At 41.4% G+C, this 22,938-nt stretch overlaps 1 protein-coding gene across 1 annotated transcript in view; it reads left to right on the forward strand.

Moving 5' to 3' along the window:
- The window catches only part of SPATA5 (spermatogenesis associated 5), a 188,936-nt gene that overhangs the window by 3,374 nt on the left and 162,624 nt on the right, over positions 1-22,938 (forward strand). Inside the window, 7 exon segments of the mRNA XM_054172512.1 lie at positions 489-547; positions 977-1,609; positions 3,938-4,067; positions 4,723-4,779; positions 5,637-5,760; positions 6,076-6,331; positions 21,331-21,485. Coding sequence (XP_054028487.1) covers positions 489-547; positions 977-1,609; positions 3,938-4,067; positions 4,723-4,779; positions 5,637-5,760; positions 6,076-6,331; positions 21,331-21,485 — 1,414 coding nt within the window.

Consider the following 22,938-nt stretch of genomic DNA (forward strand, 5'->3'; position numbering starts at 1 on the left):
ATCAGTCAAAGCTGTATAGGTGTGTTTGCAGGGCTGACACAGACCAACCTTATCTATGGGTTTTTTTTCAATTCAGTAAAGGGTAGCATGGCCATTCTGCCTGCTGAGGTGAGAAACGTGTGCTCCATATTTGTAACCTTATGAAATGATAAATAAAACTTTATTGCAGGATTTTGTATGAAAAAAAAAACTAAGCCCAAATTAAATCTGTGCTCCTTTTGGTACTGCATGTGTAGTAGGGCTTGGACTAGATGATCTTAGGTCCCTTCCAACCCCTAACATTCTAAGATTCTATGATCTTTGGAGTTCAGCTGTATGATCTAAAAACTGTGAAGTGCTCATCCATCTTTTCTGTTTGTAGGGTTAAAGTGTATACTGTGAAACAGGTGATATTCATCATCCTGGTACCTTAGCAATATGAACTCTGGTTTGGTTTTCAAGTACTTATTGACTGGAAATTTTTTTTTCTTCTTTTTTTCCTGTCACAGGGACAAAGATGCCACCATTAATGCTGAGGAAATGTCTGTCTGTCTACTGAGAAACCTAGGTATAAGTTTTATTGCTTCTCTTTTGACTGTTGTTGTAGTAGATCATCAAGTTTTGGATAGAAAAGCAATTCCGTGATCTCCAGTTGTGCGCTGTATGAAATTTAAAGTGCTCAAATTAATGATGAGTTAAGTTAGATTACAGGTGATATTGATTGATGTTTCTCCAGTACAGTCTGCTCATGTACAAAAGGATCATTTAAATTGCCTGAAGTTACTTTGGAGTCACCTAACACCTTTTTGCTGTGTTAATGTATAGCACTCTCTTTGCCATGTTAACTTATAGCACTCTATAGTGATATATAGTTATATATCACTCTCCCTGATAAAGATTCTGATAAAAGAATGTCTGAATGTTATCACTGCCAAGTGGGCTGAAATTTCTTCTTTGACTTTTGTTGTGTTTTTTTCTTTTTTTAACCTTGTCACAGATGGGAAAATAATTTTACCAGGAAACCTCTTGGCTTTCACTTTCTATGGCAAACTTTGTAACATTGTGGTGATGAAAGTGAAGGGAACTGATGGTGCAGAGCTGAGTGCCCAGGGCAGTGCCCTTTCCAGTGATGTGCAGGAGCCAGACCTTGAAAGATCAGATCTGGAGACAAGTGCATTGGATTTGTCCTTACAGCTTGGCAAGATGGACATTGATGATAGTCTGGAGGTGGCATCTGTGAGCACACCAAGCAAACCAATGGATCCAGGTTCTCCAGTTACACCCAGTTCTGTGGCAGCCAGCAATCAAGATTCTGGTCAGGGAGATAAAGCCTACAGCAACGGAGATGGCGCAGACCTCTCCAATGAGTTGGAGGTGACTGGGAAAGGAGGCAGCGAGGAACTCTCACTCACTGGCAAAACAGGAGCAGTAAGCAATACAGATGCTTTTTATTTCATTTCTTCAAGAACTAAAATAAATTTTATTGAAACAAGGACCAGTGTGACAGAAGATGGTGACTGTGAATCCCGAGTCACCTATGATATGATAGGAGGCTTGAGCAGCCAGCTCAAAACTATTAGAGAAACAATTGAACTGCCCTTGAAGCAAGCTGAACTGTTCAAGAGTTACGGTATGGTGCCTAAGAGTTGGATTTCTTCATGTCAGACTAGTCTTCTTCTTTAACATGGCTTTTTTTGTTCAATTGAAATGGGTTATTCAAGGAATAAGCACTGAATTTTGTGTTAGCACTGCTATATTGTTGTGTCCCACAAGTGAGAAACTGCTTTATAATTATCTTCTATGGATGCTCTGAGGATGTTCAAGTTTGCTTGTGGGGGAAAAAAAATAATCAAATAGGAAAGATATGTTGGTATCCAGGAGAGGTCAGGTGTGCCTAAGTAGATATATAGCAAATAGGAAAAACTTCTCTAGTTGGGCGTTTGAAAGGTGCAGATGTTTGTATCACCATAAGTCACCATCCCTGGAGGTGTTCAAGAGGGGATTGGATGTGGCACTTGGTGCCATGGTTTAGTAGTCATGAGGTCTTGGGTGACAGGTTGGACTTGATCTTTGAGGTCTCTTCCAACCTTATTGATTCCATGATTCTATGGTTTTTCATGTGTTTTGGTGGAGTCAACAAATTGCATTTTTTTTAATGATGGGAAAAGCTCAACTTTAAGTCAGATGAATTCTGCTGCTGTATTTATGCCTGTGTTATAGGATTCCTGCAGAATTTTAAGGAATTGTTTGAGGCTGTTCTGCTCAAACTGTGCTCAGTGTGTTCAGTATGGAATTATAGGTTGAAAAAACTAATATGATTACTGTTGCCATACATAAAGTTATATCTAACACACATATATATATATATATGACCTCAGGAGTTTTGTGGCAAAGGTAAAACTGTACTGTGTATGCATTGCAAATGGATAAGTACATATAGCAGACACACTTGCCCTGGGTGTGCATCACTCTGAGGCAGGGCTCTTGCCTATAAATACTTCTTTAATGTCACATTTCTGAGGCTTTTTATTTCTCTTCCCACATGTATACTTTAGCAGGAAGGTGATTTCAGCAGTCTCTGGGGCCATTTCCCTAAGACACAGGTGGCTCTCTTGCTGTACGCTGTGCATGCTTGGCAGGAGTCAGTGGGATGCTGTGAGGCATCTTCATCCACACGTGCTCCAGCTCAGTTTGCTGACCTCCAACCTCAGCATTGCTGCGTGGCTTTGTGTTAGCAGAAAGCTTGCTTCAGCATTAGCATTCTTCATGCTTAGGTCCAAAAGTGCTTGATCAGATTTTCTACTAACTGCACGAGAGATGATGATGTTTCCTCAGCAGTTACAAACCCTTCGGAACCATCCAAAGGTTGAGAGTTGTTTGCTTGCTCAGAGGGAGTGATGCTGTGAGCTGAGGGTGAGATCTGTGATTCAAGAGCTGCGTTTCTTGCCAGTTTCAGAAACACCACAAGGGAGCAGCACATGCCTTAATGGACTGTTGTGAAGTAACCTGTCTGTAAAGACACTTAAAGAGTTCTGTCCTCTCTGTTAGCAGATCAGTGTATTAGTTCCCAAGACTGTAGTATTCTCTGTCACAACTGGGTTGTCACCTGCCCTTCAATTGTCATTTCTTGTCTGGTACTGCAGTACCCAACTAGTGTTTCTTCTTTGGTTGTGTTCCAGCAATGCCTTTTGTGATGGGACCACTCCTTTTTGTCAAACATATGTCTCTCCTTTTAGCTTTCTAATGTCTCACCTTCTGGTTTTGGCTTTGTGCCCATTTAATTTGTCTTTGCTGATCTGAAACTTGCTTTTTGTCATGTTACTTGGGATCATATTACTTTGTGCAGTTACCTGTAGGTTCTGTGCAGTTGTGACTACACAGTAGTACGTTGTTCTTCCAGTGTGCCTTGTCTTCTGTTCCTGAATGTTTCTGGTTATTTCGGCTCTTACCACTTAGTGTTAAAGAGGTAAATTCATCCTTTTGGTGTGTGTTTTTCATGTTTTTGTAAGTACACTTGAATCAAACCTCACAGTATTCCTGAAGTTTTGGAGTGTTGAAGATAAATGATTTTCTGATGTGGGAAATTTGTAGCAATGGCACTGTTAAAACCATGAATAACTCAATGCAGTCATTGGTGGATGTTAGGTACTCAGTCCAATAGCTTTTTGGAAAACCTCCCAGACAAACACCATAATGTGTAGGGAGAATTGGTGTTGACCTGCTGAAAAATATAATGATTTAAATAGTTGCCTTTTATTTGTATTTTAAAAAATGTAGGTGTATATCCCATATGAGAGGGCCCTTCCCACTGAAAGCCTGCAACTATATCACAATGAGGTGTCTACTACTACTCTTGCAGTTGGCAAGAGCTGGGGCAGTGACATGTCCACATGCAGGTTGTTCATTCTAACACTATCACAAATCCTTTTCTTCTCTGTTTTTGTGTACTTGTGTAAAGGAATCCCTCCTCCTAGAGGAGTGCTGTTGTATGGCCCTCCGGGTACTGGGAAGACTATGATTGCCAAAGCCATTGCAAATGAGGTTGGCGCTCACGTTACTGTTATTAATGGCCCTGAAATAATTAGCAAGTAAGTCCAACTAATTTATTTTCTTTCATTCTATAAATACACTAGGCCAAAATCTGTGCTGGCATTTATCCATTGTGGATAGATGTAGATGCAGAATTGGCTGTGGGCTGTCTGCCTGAGAGAGTTGAAACCAAATGGGAAAGGCTTCTCTCAAGCAGGCAAGCAGGGCTTATGTTTCCTCTTGTCATAAAAGAGGTTTATTGGATTTGGCCAAGAAATTGGTGTAAGGCATGGACTAAATTAATGAGGAGACTAAAACTGCATCTGCAGTTGCGTGTTAGTTCTGCAACAAGCACAGTGACTTGTTGAAGCATATTGAAATGAAGTTGACACTACACAGATTAATGATTCCAGGGAACTTTTTTTTTTCCCCTTGAAAATACAGATAAAATTGTTTCTAACACAGAAGAGAGAAGCTTTTCCCTTTTGATAGATTTTTTTTTTTTCTAGTTACAAATGGTTATATTCTTGCCTGTGTACCATTTTGCCCTAATTTCTTGTCCTTGTGGAAATAAAGATTATTGTGGGATTGCATAAACTTTGTGACTTTGAAAGGGGTGCACTGTGGCTTTTTGGAACGTACCAGCAGTAATTTTCCAAGTTGCCTGGAAAAGCCCAAAAAATGGTTTTTATTAAAATATCTTAATTATTGCAGGTTTTATGGGGAGTCTGAATCAAGATTACGTCAGATATTTGCTGAAGCTTCCCTGCGGTATGTTCTTTTGGATCGCTTTATTCACCCTCACTTGTTTGTGGTATTGGTTCCAGCATTAATGCTCTTAAAAGAAAAACATTTGCAAGAATATTTGAATTGTAATTTTTTCCTGCAGTGTTTTTTTTTTTCAAAGGAAATAGGTTTGTTTATATAAAGCTTAGCTAGAAGGAAAGCAGTGAAATTCTAGCATGCCTATTAAATGCTTTTGGACGCTACTCTTTTTAAGGGGCTGTTACTGATGGTGCCAAATCACTTGATCTGTATCATTAGTGTCTTGTGCACTTCTTTCAACAGATGGAAGCACAAGCCAGAGTTTCACCTGGATCCAAATTTTTCTGTGTAGTTTATCTTTGGAGACCATTGTAGCACTGGGCTGAGACATGGAAGCCAGCATTAAACCAGTGTTAGTACTGGCTATAATGTGTCTCTGGATTAGGGTGTCATTCTGCCCAATAATTTATTAGACCTGGTTAATGCAGACTTGATTTCCAGAGGATTGATGTTCATAATACATTAGCACAAGACTGACCCATACTGTATTTGTAGAAGTGACAAATAAAACACTGTGTTTTTATGATGAAGTTGGTTTATTTAGGGTTTAACAGTCTTTGGGAGCAGCCATAGAAAAGTAGATTGGAGGATAATCTTGAAGGTATTACTTGTCTAATATATTACTGTATCTCATTGAGTAACACCATGTTCAAGGTTGAATCTTTCAGTGGCCTAAGAAATGGGGTGCTCGTTAACTTTTGCAGAAACTGGATGTTTTCCATAACCAGCTTTGTACTTCTCTGCCTTAGTGTGTTAAATCTTCCTGAGCACCTTTACAGTTTTGTCTCCCTTTTCTTTTCCAGTCGTCCCTCCATTATATTTATAGATGAGTTGGATGCGCTCTGCCCAAAGAGAGAAGGGGCTCAGAATGAGGTTGAGAAGAGAGTTGTTGCTTCATTGCTGACATTGATGGATGGCATTGGCTCGGTAAGCAGACTGTATTGAGACAGTTAATGTCTGTGGTGACCAGCTGCACAAATCTTGCTTCTATAATGAAGAGGGCATCTTGGGGTAAAGTTTCTCCTGTATTATCTCTGTGTGCATGCAGCCTATAGAATTGCTGAACTGCAGCTTGGTGTTGGTTGGGTGGTATCACCTGTAGGGGATATATTCTGAAAAGGTTGCTTTGCTTAGCATGTGAGTGTGTGTAATACCTAGGAAAAATAATCAGGAAGTATCTTTATAAGCTGTGTGACACATAATTCTATTTTAAAATTAATCTTTTTCATTGTTTGCCTTTAGGAAGAGAGTGAAGGGCAGCTCTTGGTACTTGGGGCCACCAATCGTCCCCACGCGCTGGATGCAGCACTGCGCAGGCCTGGGCGTTTCGATAAAGAGATAGAAATTGGAATTCCCAATGCCCGAGACCGACTGGACATACTCCAGAAGCTCCTCAAGAAAGTTCCCCATTCACTCACAGCAGCAGAGTTGGTGCAGCTGGCTGACAGTGCGCACGGTTATGTGGGTGCAGATTTAGCAGCCTTGTGCAAGGAAGCAGGTGAGACTTATTTAGGATCTCGCTTCATTGTTAAACTCTCTGTTTAAGAACATACAAAAATCCATAGTCCATACTAATAGCTTTTAAACCAATGAGATGGATTAATTTTTGTGTCCAAAAAATTGACACGTATTCCATAGTCATGCAAGGAATATGAGGAGCACCAGTCTGCTCCTGGGGAGGTCACAAATACTCTTTGAGTATTAGTAAATTTTAAAATGAAGCGTTAAGATTAACACTAGGAAATCCCCTGTATGATTTCATAGAATCATAGCATGGTTTGGTTTAGAAGGGACCTTAAAGATCATCTAGTTCCAACCACTACCATGGCCAGGGACACCTTTCACTACATCAGGCCTTGAACATTCGTGGGGAGGGGGCATCCACAACTTCCCTGGGCAACTTGTTGCAGTGTCTTACCACCTTCACTGTAAAGAATTCATTCCTATTATCCATTCTATATCTACCCTCTTCCAGTGTATGGCTACTTACATGTCTAGCATATTTGCTAGCTAGCTGTTCCACAGTAAACCAATGGTCTAGTGAGTTAACTAACATGTCCCTAAGAGTCACTCAGGCTGGACAGTTTGTCTTGCAGGTCCTTATTCCCAAGTTGAGATTGTGGGCCTGAGTGGTGCTTACTGTGGCTCCCTTCTGTATTTCGTGCCTGTGTTTTATTTTGCCTGCAGATGAGTTTGTGATAGGATCTGTATGAGAGTGGGCTGTGCAGTGAAGCTGGGAGAGCTGGAGAGCACATCCCTAGCTGGGGGCTGGAAGGTGTCCCTTGGCCTCTGGTTCAGGCATAGTCCTGAAGAGTCATCCATGCATCACGTGGGCAGGGTTCAGTATGTTCCAGGGAATACTTAACCACGAGCTGACTTGTGTTTTCATTGGATGAAATATTAGAAGTACACTCTATCAATTCGGACATTTTGCTGGAGTGCCTCTGTGTGGTTTAAGTGTTGGACCTTAAATCTACCCTTCAGCAGCCTTTTAAAACAGTGCAGTCAAAATATGACTCTTCAGCTCTGCTTACGCCTATTTCCTCCCTTGTAGCTCACGAATCTGTCTGCTGTATGTACTGATTACTTCTGTTTCCTTTGGCACTGGGACAACTTCCTCTGGCAGTGGCACAATGCATGTCTAATTCTTGCATCAGCACTAACTATGAAGATGACAGAAGTTATTATAGGGGTTATGGCACCTGGAACAGCAAGTTGCCAGTTTTTAAGGGATAATTCTCAAATATGATTCTGTGGGCTTCATAGATCAAGAAGGAAAAAAACCACATGTATGGAAACATGCTATTCTATTGACAGTGCTCTTCTGTTGGCTTCAGTTGTTTTAAACTCTGTTTTAAGGTAGCAAGCGTTCTTTTAAAAATCTAATACATACCAACAACATACCAAGCTCCCTTTTTATTTTCCTTTTGTTTTGTTTTTTTAAAGACTGTCAGTCTGCCTGTGTCACAGTCCTCATAGAGTAAGTACTTAACTAATGTAATCTAAAGCTTTCAGTGGAAAGTGTTGTGGTTTCAATTCCAAACAGAAACAGGGCCCAACGTAGGCTTTGCTTGTCCATCCAAGGGCACATGGAGCCCAACCAGGCAGAAAGGGACTTGGGGGTACGGGTTGACAGCTGGCTGAACGTGAGCCATCAGTGTGCCCAGGTGGCCAAGAAGGCCAATGGCATCCTGGCCTGCATCAGAAATATTGTGGCCAGCAGGAGCAGGGAAGTCATTGTGCCCCTGTACTCAGCACTGGTTAGGCCACACCTTGAGTACTGTGTCCAGTTCTGGGCCCCTCAATTTAAGAAGGACATTGAAACTCTTGAACGTGTCCAGAGAAGGGCAATGAAGCTGGTGAGAGGTCTGGAGGACAAGCCCTATGAGGAGAGGCTGAAGGAGCTGGGGTTGTTAAGCCTGGAGAAGAGGAGGCTCAGGGCAGACCTTCTTGCTCTCTACAACTCCCTGAAGGGAGGTTGTAGCCGGGTGGGGGTTGGTCTCTTCTCCCAGGCAACCAGCACCAGAACGAGAGGACACAGTCTCAAGCTGTGCCAGGGGAAGCTTAAGCTCCAGGTGAGGAGAAAGTTCTTCACAGAGAGAGTTGTTTGCCATTGGAATGTGCTGCCCAGGGAGGTGGTGGAGTCACCACCCCAGAGGTGTTCAAAAAAGGATTAGATGTGGCACTTGAAACTGTGGTTTAGTTAGTCATGAGGTGTTGGGTGACAGGTTGTACTTGATGATCTCTGAGGTCTTTTCCAACCTTATTGATTCTATGATCCAGCTGCAAATAGGTGGCGTTTACCCACTTCAGGAGGGAATGTTGTGCAAATTGAAGGCTGTGTGCCGTGATGATCCGAAACTTCTGGCATCTACCTGTGACTGACTGCAGGACATGCTGTTGTCTGGGAGCTTTGCATCCAAAGCCAGTGCTGGGGCTGAGGGAAGGAGGCTGTCTCCTTTCTGTTGATCTTTCCTCAAGTTTGAATCCCTGCCGTTAAATTTCCATGTCATTTGTTAACTTGGAGTGACCTCTGCTGGGGAAAACACAGCCCGGCGCCGTTAACTCTTTGCAGCCCATGTGTATTTTTCCTTTTCAGTGAGTTGCAGAAGTGTGATTTGATCCAAGTATTACATAAACTGAATGCAAGTTGCTTGTAGCTAAGGAACGTTCTCAGTTGGATTCTTTTTTTGTGATTAAACTCCTGATACAGATTTTGATATTAAAATTTCAACAGCTTCTAAAGTATTACTGCTTTTACTGGAGTTAAAAACTAGTGTTTATGAGGTTGTAATTCTCCTTAGCACAGCAAGGTTATTCCATATGGAAATTTTTCCAGTGTTTTGTCTAGTCTTGTTTGTTGTTCCAAGCAATAGGCTTCTATTGCTTCACTTGAACTGTGCTCTGGGCCAAGACAGCTTGCTGTCCAGGAATGCTCTCTGATATTCAGCCCAAGTTTTCCTTGTTTAGTTTCATCCCATTTTTTTCTATTTACATCCTTGTATAACACGTTCACTCTCCCTCCTTAGTGTTTACACCCTTCAGATATCTCTAGGCTGTTCTCATGTCCCCTACCTCCTCATTCATTACTGAGCCAAACTGTAAATATTTAGCTCTTTTAATCTTTCCTCATAAATAAGTCCTTCCTGCCTTCTGAGAAATTCTGGTGACTTTCTCTGAACTCCCTCCAGTTTGTCAATAACCTTTTGGTAATGCAGGGCTCAGAACCGAACATACTATTTTGTATGTATTACCACATAAATCGTGACATAAACATGAAGTTTAAGACTGCTGGGGTACAGTTCTAAATGACCAAAATGCTTTGTCTTCAGGTAGTATCTAAGCTACAAGTTCTTTCACAAATTTTAAGGTTATTTGTACCATTTTTCACACGTGTGTAAGTACAGGTAATGAGGAAACTACTACAGAAGCAGAAATTCTGCCCTCAGAAATCCGTGTTCTGTTTTTGATACAAGAGTATTGTCACTTGCTCATTGTATTGCAGTAGTGGTCTTGGAGAGTCTCTTGAGTCCTGGTTACCCTGTTTATATCTTCTTGTTGGAAAGCCTGAAAGTTTACAAGCTAAAAATGTTCATATTCTTCATACAATGTTTAGGGCAAGTCCAAAAGGACTCTTTCCTTACCTTTATACTTCAACTATGTTCTTTTAACGTGTGTATAATATTGTGTGTATACCACTTACTTAAGCCAGGGGTGCAGTAATGAATGCAACATGGTAAATGTGGTAATTGTAGGGTTATGATAAGCAAACCTTTCACTTTTGCATCTCTAGTGAGGTTTCCTAAGACACTTCATTTTAAAAGCTTTGCTGTTTGTCTTCTCTATCATTCTGAGGAACATGTGTTAATGGAAAGTGAGTGACTGTTGTAGAGTTAAATGTATTCAAACCATTTTCTTGGCAGAAGTTGTTTGTTCTCCAGTGCAAGAACTGCTTATTGGTGCTTCTGGGCTCAGACAGGCCAGTTTTCTGCTCTGTTCAGCAGTGCTCTGCATTTTCATGGAAATGATGATAAAGTTTTAGGAGCCTTTAATGTTCAGCTTGTGTTGAATGCTTGCAGGCCCCTCTGTTTACAGCATGTGAAAGAACTGTGATCTTGTGTGTGCTGGAATAGGCAAGGAGAGGAAAGGTGGACAAGAAACCTGGAGAACTGTGCAGTTGTGCTCAGTTGACTTCTCTAAGCAGGGTATTATGACCAGACACCTTTGAAGTATTTATGCATAGATGGAAATAATCATCAATTAATAGGGCTTTTATTTCATCTGAGCTTTTAAAACATTACTGGTTGGTTTTTTGTTTGTTTGTGTGTGTGTTTGTTTTTTCTCTTCCAATACCACCTTTTGCTCTATTGAAGATACAGTTCTAGCTTCTCCCCAAAAAAAACCTTAGCTTGCATTTTCCCTATGAAGTCACAAAATGCTATCATGAAAGCTATGGAGGTATGGAAAACCTGCAAGTACCTTGATGGGCATCAGCTTGCAATGAGTACCTTGTGGTAGACTCTTGAGAGCTTGAGCACCCTCTGAGGGATTCACATGTACAGAATTCTTGATGGAAAAAAATTATGTGTGCAGCTGAGACTGGGAGCGGTCTACTGCATCTTAAATTATTTAGTAGCCTACCTTTCAGTGTGAATAGCTGCCTTCTGAGTTGTTTTAGCTGAAGCAGAGGCAGTATCTAGCAGATAGATTCTCCCCTATCCTTGCATACAGTGTCAGTGTCTGGACACCCCTGAGATCTTGTTGCTTCTGCTTTAATTAATTTGCCACAGAGTCTTTTATTAATTCCCTAAAAAAATTACAATCATTTAAATTTATTAAGAGAGATAAGCACTGCACTTTCTTGTTGTGTTTTTTCTTTTTAAACATATGAAACGTTAATTATGAGGCAGGGACATGAATGGTATAAACTGTACTGAATGTTAGAAGATGCTTAGCAACAAAGGTTTCCAAATATAGCAATTTATTATAAACTTAGCCTTCTATGGCTGCCTGTAGCATTTAAAGAGGGTGAATATAAATATAGCTTGATTTCTTCAAGAAGTGGCTTCAGTCATACTGTTTACAGAGAAAGGAAGTATTTGCTTTGTAACTCTTAGAATTTATCTTGAACAGCCTTGTTCATTACACATAATTTCAGTGTGCTGATACAAAACACTTGGGCTGTGATAAGATAGCATCACGAGCAGAGGAAGAACAAATGTCTTTGTTTAAATAGTGGCCTCTCTTGGAATAACAACTATTTGGTTCCAGTGAGGATGCTGCATTGCAACCAGTGAAACTCTGAGACTTCTCTGAAAGAAGCACCCATCACTTTTTGCATCACTAATTGGTAGTACAGTTAAAGGTGTCACCTTGTTTAGTCTTTGGGATTATAAGGTGTCATGGGTTAAGGGTTCACTGGCTTGAGCTGGCTATTATAAAAAAAGAAATTGTTACATCTTTGACCAGCATGAATCAACATAACTGCTGAATCTGTGAAGCTGCTGCATAGACATAGGATATGGTCTGTTGTCTCAAGCTCTTAAGAGTCTTGTTTGGGGATCTTGCTGCCTGCGGCATTCATTTGGCCCTTTTATTACCACTCCATTCTGGTGGATATTACAGCTAGGATGGAGTCTTTATGCTGTTTAATTGAGAGCTGTATATTGATGTAGATTTTAGATCTGTATAAGTTATCTAGGGGGATACTGTGCTTGGATTTTGCTGGAGCTGAGAAAATTCCTGCTGTATCTTTCAAGACCCAGAACAGAGTTTCTACAATCTGCTTGCATTAAAAAGACAAAATAAATAGGCAACTGACAGGCTAGTTCCTAGTTTGTATGTTTTTCCCTGTAACTGATGGGGAAGTAAATTCCCCTGAAACCCAGGACTGTCTCTGTTAGATCTGTGTGGTTTTTTTTCCCCCCCAGCTTCTGCAGTTTTGGTAGCCTGGCCACCTGCAGGAAACGTGAGCTGTTTGGGCTAATGTGATTAACAGTGAGTCTCTGTGCACCCTCAGGACTGGCCTCTGACTGCTCTTTCAATTAAACAAATGCCTTGTTCAATACATGGCTTCTCAGCCTTGTGTCTTAAATCTGGGCTCTTCATTTCAGCTCAGTCTTGATGAAAAAAGCCAGTGTCAGGGCATCAAGAGGATCTATCCATTCTTTAAGCCATAAAGGTCCAGTCCAAACCTTTCCTAACAGAATTTGGACCCGAATTCTGCTGGGGGGGGACACACAAATGTAAATATTTCCCTGGGATTATAACCCTAAACGTAGGAATGTGAGCTGAGACACTGCTGGAAGTATAAATTTTGATGAAAGCAGTTAAGGACCAAGGCAATGGGATTGATTTCAAGGGTGTTTTTAGGTTGGTTTTCAAATTATCCGATTCCAGTTACAGATTTTAAAGGGAAAGCACTGCTTGACATGCTGTAGTTATTTCATTGCCTGATAGAAATTGATCACAAATAAGCATATTTATGTTGCTCTTCAACATTATTTTTTTCTACAGCAGGGAAAAAGGTTGAAACTATGCTCTTGCAAATGGTCTGCTGTTGCATTCTCTAACTGAATACTGGTTCCCATGGGACATTCAAAATGAGGTGGGAAAGGCCTCTTGCCTTTTTATAAAGGGTCATGTAGAAAATATAGGGAGTATTAATAACATGTGTAGCCAGATGGTCAGTACTTAAGAAATGTAAAACTGAGACATTTGTGCAGAAATGGCAGAATACTATGTTTTGAAATGCACTGAAGAGTCCAGACACGATACAGACGTAAAGCCACAAGTTAGTTTTTGGCCTGGAACAGTTGAGTTTTCTGACACTTGTATTCCATTGTGCTAATTTATGGTGTAAGAAGACTAAGAAAATCCAATCCCCATCTCCAGAATCTGTGAATCTTAGTGCTGTGTTCTGTAATCTTGAAGATGGGCACTTGATGCAAAAGCTGTATTGAAACAAAGCAATTGGCCTAAGTTGCCTCTTAACAGGTTATGAACAAACATGTCCTCTCTTGCATGCACATAGAGCAGTGTGGATTTCTGGAGTTGCACTGTACCACGTTTTTTGGTTGTTTCTCAGAGCACTAACTCAGAATGATTGCTTTTGTGCAGAAGTGGCTACATCTGGATGCTGCTGAGCAGCCTGAAGGAACGTGCTTGAGGCAGGGCAGAGTGTGTTGACCTTATTCTTGCCCGTGGGAACCCTTGCCCTCTTTCTTAGGATTTCCTTGCCTCAGCATCTTGTGGGGCAAAGACAAAATCAGAACTGGTTTCAAAATTTCCGCTTTAAACATTTAAAACGGTTCAATTCCTTTCCCAGGATTGCACAAAGATTGTATTATTTTAGCAGCACAGGGCCTGGTTCTCACCCTTTTATTGCTGTTTGGTATCATTCTGATGTGACTGCAAAATTTCTGAGTCTTTTTCCTCCCACCCTCCTTGTGTCCTTGCACATGCTGAGTGCACAGGTGTTTCCTTAGCGGGACTATCTTTGTATCCAGAGGGGAAAAACTCTTACTTTGTATCCCTCTCTAAAGAGATGCTGGTGCACATTATGTTGCTTGTTGTAGTTATTTTTTTCTCATATAAATTCGTTGGCCTTTTTTGGTGTTTTGTTTTGGTTTGTAATCTTGCTTGATTTTTGGTTTTGTTTGGAGACTGTTGCACTTTCTGCAGTCAGGGCATGTGAACTTTTGGGTTTCATCATAACTAAGTGTGTTTCTATCTGAAACTGGCTTGCTTTTAATTGGATGATGGGATTGCTGACTTCATCTGCATAGTTCTGGGTTGAGTACTTGATAATCTGTTTAAAGCACATCCCATTCTGTCTGCTAATATAAATATAAGCAGGAAATAGTATTTTCAGAAGAGCTGATCAATCTGTCATTAATATTTTAAATTAACCTTAAGATACACACCATGCTCTTGCATCTTCAGCTCAAGTGGTGCAGAAGAAATGGTGTTTTTCTTGTGTGACAGGGCCTGTAGAAACTCCAGCTTTTGAATGGGTTGGGGGGGGTCAGCCCCAAACCAAATTGTTTGGTTTGAAGGATGGGGGGGGTGCAAGATGTGCAGTCTGTGAAATGGCAGGCAGAGTGTCAGGCCTCTGTGTGCAGATCCTGAAAGTGGAGCATGATGTCATTTTGCTTAAGAATGGAATAAATACATGGCAGATACTGCTTTAGACTGGGTCATTGGCTGAGCTATGGTGGGAACAGTTCTGTGTGGTCCCTGTTTATTTTTCTAACCCTGGGAATCAACACAGTGTCAGTAACCCAGCTCTAAGTTGCACTGACAGGGGAGATGTGCTGGTCACTATTCTGCTTACTGAGTTTTGTGTCCCGCAGGGGCTTCAGCTCCTGGATGCAAAGCTGGGTGAGAGCTGTGCTAGGCAGTGTTACTCCTGTAGCAACAGAAGAAATTCTCTGCTGTCTGTATAGCACCTTGGAGTCAATGGAAAATAATTTAACCAAGACTAAACTGATTATTGAAGATATTCTGAGGTCCACTATCTCTTAAATTACCCTATAGGTTTGGTTCTTGGAATTCTTGGTAATGCAACCTGCTGTACACAGTTGTTCATCTTAACTGGCATTTTGCTAACTGGAAGGTATTCTGCAGACTTCCATACTTCCTTTTTCCTTTCCTGTCCTGTCTTTTCTAACTTCCCACCTCCTGCCAGCTGAATTAGGATAACCAAGCTCACTGTTGTTGCTGACCAGTGCCCAAGGACCACTAGCCAGTCCTTGTGGCTTCTAGTCATTCTGCCCTTTGCTGTTCTAGTAGCTTGGCAGTCCTTGTTTTCCTTCCAACACAGGTATGACTAACCATAGTTAGGTACGTTTATGTATGGGAGCCGGCTAGAAACAGGCAGTCTGGAATTCCCTTGTTTCTCTCTGTTGTCATTGTCTTAGGATAAATGATGTGTGTGTACCTGACCTGTGAATAAAGTGTTTCCTGCAAGAAATAAGTTTTGAAAATACAGTTCCTCCTTCCTTCTGCCCTCTGGTTGCACCTCTCAGCAACTTTTAGTCAGCTCTATAGATGTGTTCCAGGAAATGCTGGAGCTCCTCATGAAGGTCTATAAATTGTATTCTTGTAATCCCTACAGTAGATTAGTGCTCAGGTTAGCAGAGTGAATTTGCAGTGTTATGGTTACAAGGGATTTAAGGGCATTATCCTTCCTGTGCAAACAATATATGAAAGTCTTCGGGGATTTTCCCATATAGCTCTGGCAGCAAAAGACAGACTGCAGAATATGGTTTCAAGAGCTCAAGTAAAAGTTTCTGCTGCATGAATTGTTTTCTAAAGAGTCATGCATTGCATATAGATTAAATAAAAAAGAAATAAGTTCAAATCTGTATTTATAGGAATGTGGTCCATGGTTTTGGTTTTACTTGGAAAGTTTGTTGGTGTTTGGCTCTATACCTGGGGGGTGGGAGTGGGGAAGACAAACCCAAGTCAGCTCAATAAACAAAAACACCAAACCATGCTAAAGCCACCTCTGAATTGAGGAAGATTCTTAGGGTGCAAATAGGAGAACACATCTGAATTTTTCAGCTCTTGTCAACGGTCATTTCTATCCCTAGGTGAGGGGAAAGTTTGCTAGTGGTCCACAGACATCAGATGTGTGCCTTGTGCTGTAGTTCCATTAGTTTGGGATTAAAGGGGGAAAGAGCCTGTGCCTAGACACATCTCTGCTGCCCCACAATGCTCTTGGAAGCTGCTGCTATTCCTGCCTAGTGCTGTCTGACTGTGATGGGTAGGAGAGCTGGTTTGCTGGGTCTGCACAGGATGAAAAGTTGACTTGAGAGTGTAGGGATGTGTCTATGGGACATTCTCTGTGGAGCAGTGGCTATTTCCAGATGATGATGAGGCTTAGGTCTGCTAGACAGACAGCCTTTCTCTGTGTTACTGTGTATTTATGCAAACAACATACGTATCCATGCCCTCTGCTGTTTTTTCATGGATTTGGCTATCCACTACCTTGATGTGAAGTGTGGGATTAGGATATGTTCAAGAATACATGTGATCTGTAGTATATGGTACTTGAAGATCTGTGAAAGTTTTCCCAATATAATTTTGGGGTTGTTATCATTGAGTGCAGAAAGCCATGCTGATTACAAATTGCCAGGTATAAAGCACAAAAGCTCCTTACCTCAAAAATCAATTGACCACTGGAATAACCTCTTGTATCCATTGCCTGTGCAGTCAGGTATGCACCTCTTAGAGTTTCTAAAGTACAAAGTCAATTTAAAGTTATATGAAATGCTTTTTCTATGCATAAAACTGTTGAATTTTGAAATATAGTGTGTAATGAATCTAGGAAGAGAGGAGGATGCTCCATCAAGAGCCATTAGGAAGCTGAAATCTTTCCACATTATGTTGAACATTCCAATTCCAGCTGTGTATCCTGTTGGATCTGACAGCTGTCACAGGGAGAAATGGTGTGTGCCTTCTGGGTTTGCCATAATCATTTGTGAGGGAAATGCCAGATTAGCAAGAAAAGAAGAACCATTTCCTTCTGTAAACAGTCTTGCAGAATGATTACAATTTATTTGATGCTACATACAAATTGTGATATTAGGATTCTGGATGAGTAAGTCCAGACAAGGTGGATTTGCAGAAAAAAGCAGCTGATGGACAGTGAAGGATGCATGATTAACAACTCTGTTTTGTTCAGTTCATTTCCTCAAGTGCTGTGTATATTCTGATTTTGACATCTAAGGTATATATGTTCCTCATTTTGAGTGCGTGTTTTCTGTTATTAACAGTAGTGTATAATTACACAGAGTCTGACAAATATAGCAGTGTCACAATCTATTTTTAGGCTCAGACATTTGTGATCATGATCTAATATGCCAACACTCAGCCAAGCTATGAGCAAGACAATCTTAGAGAGAAACAATGCTGTCGATCTCAAGCATAGCCTGGTACCAAAGAAGGATCATCTGTACCAGGACAGGGCGTTCTGCTGGGCTTTTTTCCCCCTCTGTCCACTTAGTTTCCTCTGTTCTAGACAGACAGGATGAGTTGGTGAGGTAGAGCACACAGTTGCTGGACTGGAACAAATTGTTTACTTTCCATTGTTTGTAATCATGCTTGTGTCCTTCCCTGTCCGTCCCCCTCCCCACCCCGGGATATTCCATCTGTAATCTACTGAGATTCAGTGTTGTTGTTCACTTTTTCAAAGGCTGCCTTCTGAATTAAGTTTCTTTGCACAGGGCAGTCCTAGGAACCAGCCATGGATCCCTTTAGAAATATCCCATCCCTTTAAAAATAGCCCATGCAAGCAGTCCCACTGCCCATACCTCTGTGTCCTTCCTTCCCTCACACAGGACTCTTGCTGGAATAATCCAGTGAAAACCTACTTGCCCATTTCTGAGTGTCTGAGCAATTGATATTCATTAATCCTGAAAAATGAAGTACCATCTGCAGAGGAGGAAGCAGAGCTGAAGCAAATGCTGTGCTCAGCTTGTTTACAGCAATGACGTGCACTCAAAACGTTCCCATGTGAAACGCCCAGCGGCGAAGCTGAGGTGCTCAGTGTTTTCTGAAGGTGCCATGTCCAAATCTTCAGTTTATCTGTGTTGTAACTTCGTGGTCATAAACTTGAGTTTGCTGCAGTGTTTCACCTTCTTTCCCTCTGTGCTGCTTCTAGCAGCATGTGTTGCACCCTGCCTCTCATTTCCCTGCATTAAATACATCTTGAGACAAGGATGTGTTTTGCTGCCTCCGGCAAGTCACTGCCTGTATCCTTTTCCTGTTAATAAGACTTTCCCCCTCCTCTGGTTAGAGGTCAATCTGAAGTGCAGGAAAGAACGATTATGATAACAGGAGGAAACAGGAAGAATCATGCTTTCTTTTTCAATCTGTTTTTTATTATTGTTTTAATGTAAAACATTGTTTTAATTAAATGGTGACCTGAGCAGCAGTGTGTGCGTGCACATGCTGAAATGAATCCCGGCTTTGTTTGGAAAGCTGTGACCTCTTTATTCCTGTTCTGGATCAAGGCTGCTGCGTTTCTAACCTGCTGCTGAGGACTGAAATTCCACTTGTACTCCTAGTAGCACCAGCAGTAATGATCCTTCAGAGCCATATTCTCCTTGCACACTTTGGCATGCCATTCTTTCTGGTTTTTAAATAAACTTGTTTGGTTTTAGGAATTCTTGATGTCATGAAATAACCACAACATGATTACAGTGGGGCTAAACTGGTACCTGATGGAGCAGAGTGAAGACCTTTGTCTTGCTTTCTCTATGACTTAACTTTGTGCCATGTTATTTATTCTTTCATTTATTTACTTTATTGTTTTAAATGAGACTGCCATGTGAATTGCTTTCACCAAAAAAGAAAATGCATGGCTCAACCCCAGTACTTGCCTCCACCCCTCAAACTGTTATCTGCAATGACATTAGCATAAGATGTCAACTTTATTTGCTGTGCTGTAAATATTAAAACCTCAGGAGTGAATTTCTGTTATCTTACTTATGTGTTTTTCTGCTTAAAATGAACTGTTTCAAAGGAAGGAAGGACTCAGGAAGGAATAACATGAAGATTGTCTGGGTTGTTAAAATAAGTCAGTGATATTTTATACTTGTCCTCTGGTGATCAGATTTTCATTTTTCTCCTTGGCCTCATGGAATGTTTTTATTTATAGATCTTATTAGTTCTGGATGTTCTGTGCAAGGGGAAACCTGAATTACAAACTTTTTTTTTTTTCTTCATTATTGTGTTAGGAGCTGGGGTATTGAATGCAGGTGCTCAGACCCTGCTGTAATTGGCAGTTTGTGGAGAGACACCAGCTGTACTGCTTCACAGGGGAGATATTGGATCTCTTCACACGTTGTATATATTGTAGGAAATGCAGAATTCCTGCCATTGTCAGAAGCTTTGCGTGTCCACCTCTACCAGTGCAGAAAAGGGACAACAGTCTGCTGACAGTTAAAACCATGTCTATTTTCAGAAAGGGCTTATCCTTTTTATTGTCCTTTCATGTGGCACTAATTGATGTTTTGTTTGGTTAAATATAGAAAATGTGTAATATATTTGTCTTTTTATGGTCACACAAGTCAAACTGGTGTCATACTACACCAGTCATGTTCTTGGTAGCACATGGCAACAGATACTATGTCTATCTCTGCATGTGTGATACTTGTGCACCTGCATAGGATCATTCAGGTTGGAAAAGGCACTTGAGATCATCAGGCCCAACCATTAACCCTACTCTACCAAACCGTATCACTAAGAGCCATATTTAAATGACCTTTAAAAGCATGCAGGGGTGGTGACTCAACCACCTCCCTGGGCAGCTTGTTCCAGTGCTTGACTGCTCTCTCAGTGAAAGATTTTTTGCCTACTGTCTGCCCTAAATCTACCCTGGTGCAGCTTGAGGCCATTTCCTCTTTTCTATCACTAATTACCTGTGAGAGGAGACCTGCACCTACCTCTCTGTGTTGTCTTTTCAGGTAGTTGTTGAAGCCTCCCCTCAGCCTCTTCTTCCTCAAGCTAAGCAGTCCTGGTTCCTTTGGCCATTCCTCATTCTCTAGGCCATTCACCAGCTTGTTCTTCTTTGCACCTGCTTCAGCACCTCAATGTCTTTCTTGTACTGAGGTGCCCGAAACGGAACACAGTACTCAAGTTGAGGCCTCACCAATGCTGAAGACGGGCACAATCACTTCCCTAATGCTATTGGTCACACTATTCCTGATACAAGCCACAATGCCATTGGTTTTCTTTGTCACCTGTATAAGACTATACTGTAATAATATACAATGTGATATATTTTACAGTTTCACAGAAGCAATAGAATTCTAAATTATATTAGACATAAAAAGACATAATTATATAGTGGGAAAACCATGTTGCTTCTGGGCATCTTGTGGCTCATCTCACTGGGGAATACCTGGGAGCTGCAGATGGTACTGCTTAGTCCTGCCTGAGGACTACTGATATATTTATGTGTGGGTGGGTTGGACTTGTGTGGCTTTTGAAGGATCAAATTATAGCAGGAAACTAGGAATTAGTATTGAAATTTATAGGTATTGTGTGTGAATGATTTGTCCAAACAAAGGAGAAGGTGAAGGCTATGCCTGTGTTTGAAAAGTGTGATTGCTGAAGGGAATCAGAATCACTGAATGGTAGGAGTTGGAAGGGACCTCCAGAGATCATCCAGTCCAACCCCCCTGCCTAGGGCAGGCTGCACAGGAACACAACCAGGTGGGTTTTGAAAGTCTCCAGAAAAGGAGACTCCCCAAGCTCACTGGGCAGCCTGCTCCAGTGTTCTGTCACCCTTACCATAAAGAAGTGCCTCCTCATGAGGAGATGGAACCTCCTGTGTTCCAGCGTGTACCCATTGTTCCTTGTCCTATCACTGGGCACCATCCTTTTCATCCTCATCCCCACCCCTCAGGTATTTATAGATCCTCTCTCAGCCTTCTCCAGATTAAACAACCCCAGAGCTATTGAGTGCTGCAGGGAAAATTTGTTGTGTATAAAGATAGCAAGATCAGGTTCCAATGAAATGAAATCTCATCAGTTTGGTTTTGAGAGCTGCTTGGAAGACACAGTCCCAGTAACAGAGGAATGGACAAGCTTGCAGATAGCTTATGTGAGCTAATTTAACATTTGCCTAGAATATTTATTATCCCTCTTCCTCTGTGGTTTAGAAATGTGTGTGGATCATCATATGGTCATTGGGAGGTTCTTCCCTGTTAACTTCATCTCCAGGAACACAGCAGCAAAGCTGTTTTGTTCTGTCTTTTGGAGCAGATGTAGTTTATATGCTGTCTCTAGTCATTAAATCCCCTTTTCCTCTCTCTCTCATCAGAAATGTCTTGCGTGTTCTTTGACCTATTAAAGGCCCAGCATTGAGACATTATTTTGAACATCATTTCCTTTCCAGTACTGGTGTGTGTTTGTGTTGTACACTTGATGTTTGTAAGAACCAGGAGGAAGTCTACATATTTTGTATGTTTTTATTTTTAATAGGTCTGTACGCGTTGCGGAGAGCACTGGGGAAAAGACCTAACCTAGCAGACAGCGAGGTGGCTGGGTCAGTGATGATTGCTTTCAATGACTTCCTGCAGGGGATGAATGATGTCAGGCCCAGCGCCATGAGGGAGGTGGCAGTTGATGTGCCAAAAGTAAGTTATTTTTTGCTAGCAACGTTGTTAGAGCTACGTTAAGGGTTGGAGTTGGGTGTTGAAATGCCTTACCAAAAGAGGGGAAGTTTCTGAAGTGGAAGCCTCAAATTACCAGTAAATGTTGCGCATATGTTTTTCTTGTTTGCATATTTGTTTAAGTATAATTTTGAAGACCCATGTACAGAAACCTAAGTTTCTAATCCTTTAGGAAAAGCTGGTAGTGTATCTTGGTCTGTTGTTTTATATCCTGAGTGGGTAAACTGAGTAAAAATGGAATGAAAATCTAATCCTGTAGGAGAATTTGGTAGTGCAGGTTGGTCTGTTGTTTTATATCCTGAGTGGGTAAACTGAGTAAAAATGGAATGAAAATCCAATCCTGTAGGAGAATTGGGTAGTGCAGGTTGGTCTGTTGTTTTATATCCTGAGTAGGTAAATGGAATAAAAATCCACAAGGTCTGTTCTAAGCAGACAACAACCATGAGACCTGGAACCTTTTAGCAGCCACAAACTTAAGCAGAAGCCAACTATTAGCACTTACAAGCAAAGGTATTGAAACAAAGCTGTGAAGGGATTGATTGCCATGACTTTAGGTAAAGTAGTCGACTCATTGTAGATGCAGTTCATGCTGCTGTGACCTGAATGTGTTCAGTGGCATTACATGGTTTTAACTGGGGGCAGAATTAGATGCTGTATGTAGGTTGTCACTGCCAAGCGATTGTCCCTCGGGGGCTGTTGTTACACAAACGTTACGTTATATTTTGTGGTGGTGCCAGGTTCATCTTTACCCCACTCATTGCCCTTTCAGTTATGTATTGTAATAGTTCAGTAGCAGACACAATTGAGCTGGGGAACTGATTTGGTTTAATGAGACCTTGATCAGCAAAATGAAAATATTGTATTTAATCTTGCAAAGCCTTGCCTCTGCGGGCAGTTGTGCTGGTGTTTCTCAGCAGCTCCCCTAGCTCTAGAAGAAAACATTTATGTCTCATTACACGAAGATGAGTCATCTGGGAATTAGATTGCACAACTGTAGACCCTTATTCCCAAACTATAGGAATGGGAAATAAAATCTGCCAACCGGATGCTGCACACAGCCAGCTCGGATGTCACACTTGGCTTGTTAAGAGTCCACGCTGTGCAGTGCACTGCTGGGTGGAAATGCCTGGGCTGGCCCCAGGCAGCTTTTCCTGGACGTGCTGTGGTGGCATCAATATCCGCACTGCTGCTGAGAACCACTTACTGATTCTCTCGTTGCTTATTGTGCTACTGACTTGTGGGCTCACATCGCTGTGCTGTGCCTTTCAGGCATACCAACCCTTTTGGAGTCAGATGCAGTACTACTAGATAGCACACAATAGGGACAGATAGAAGCAAAGTCTTGAGGTACTGCAGGAAATCTCTTCTGGACCCAGCTTAATGTACTAATGCAGGCTCCTGTTGTCCGTTAAACCAT

This window comes from Dryobates pubescens, chromosome 24 (assembly GCF_014839835.1).
Source record: "Dryobates pubescens isolate bDryPub1 chromosome 24, bDryPub1.pri, whole genome shotgun sequence".
Lineage (NCBI taxonomy): Eukaryota > Metazoa > Chordata > Aves > Piciformes > Picidae > Dryobates > Dryobates pubescens.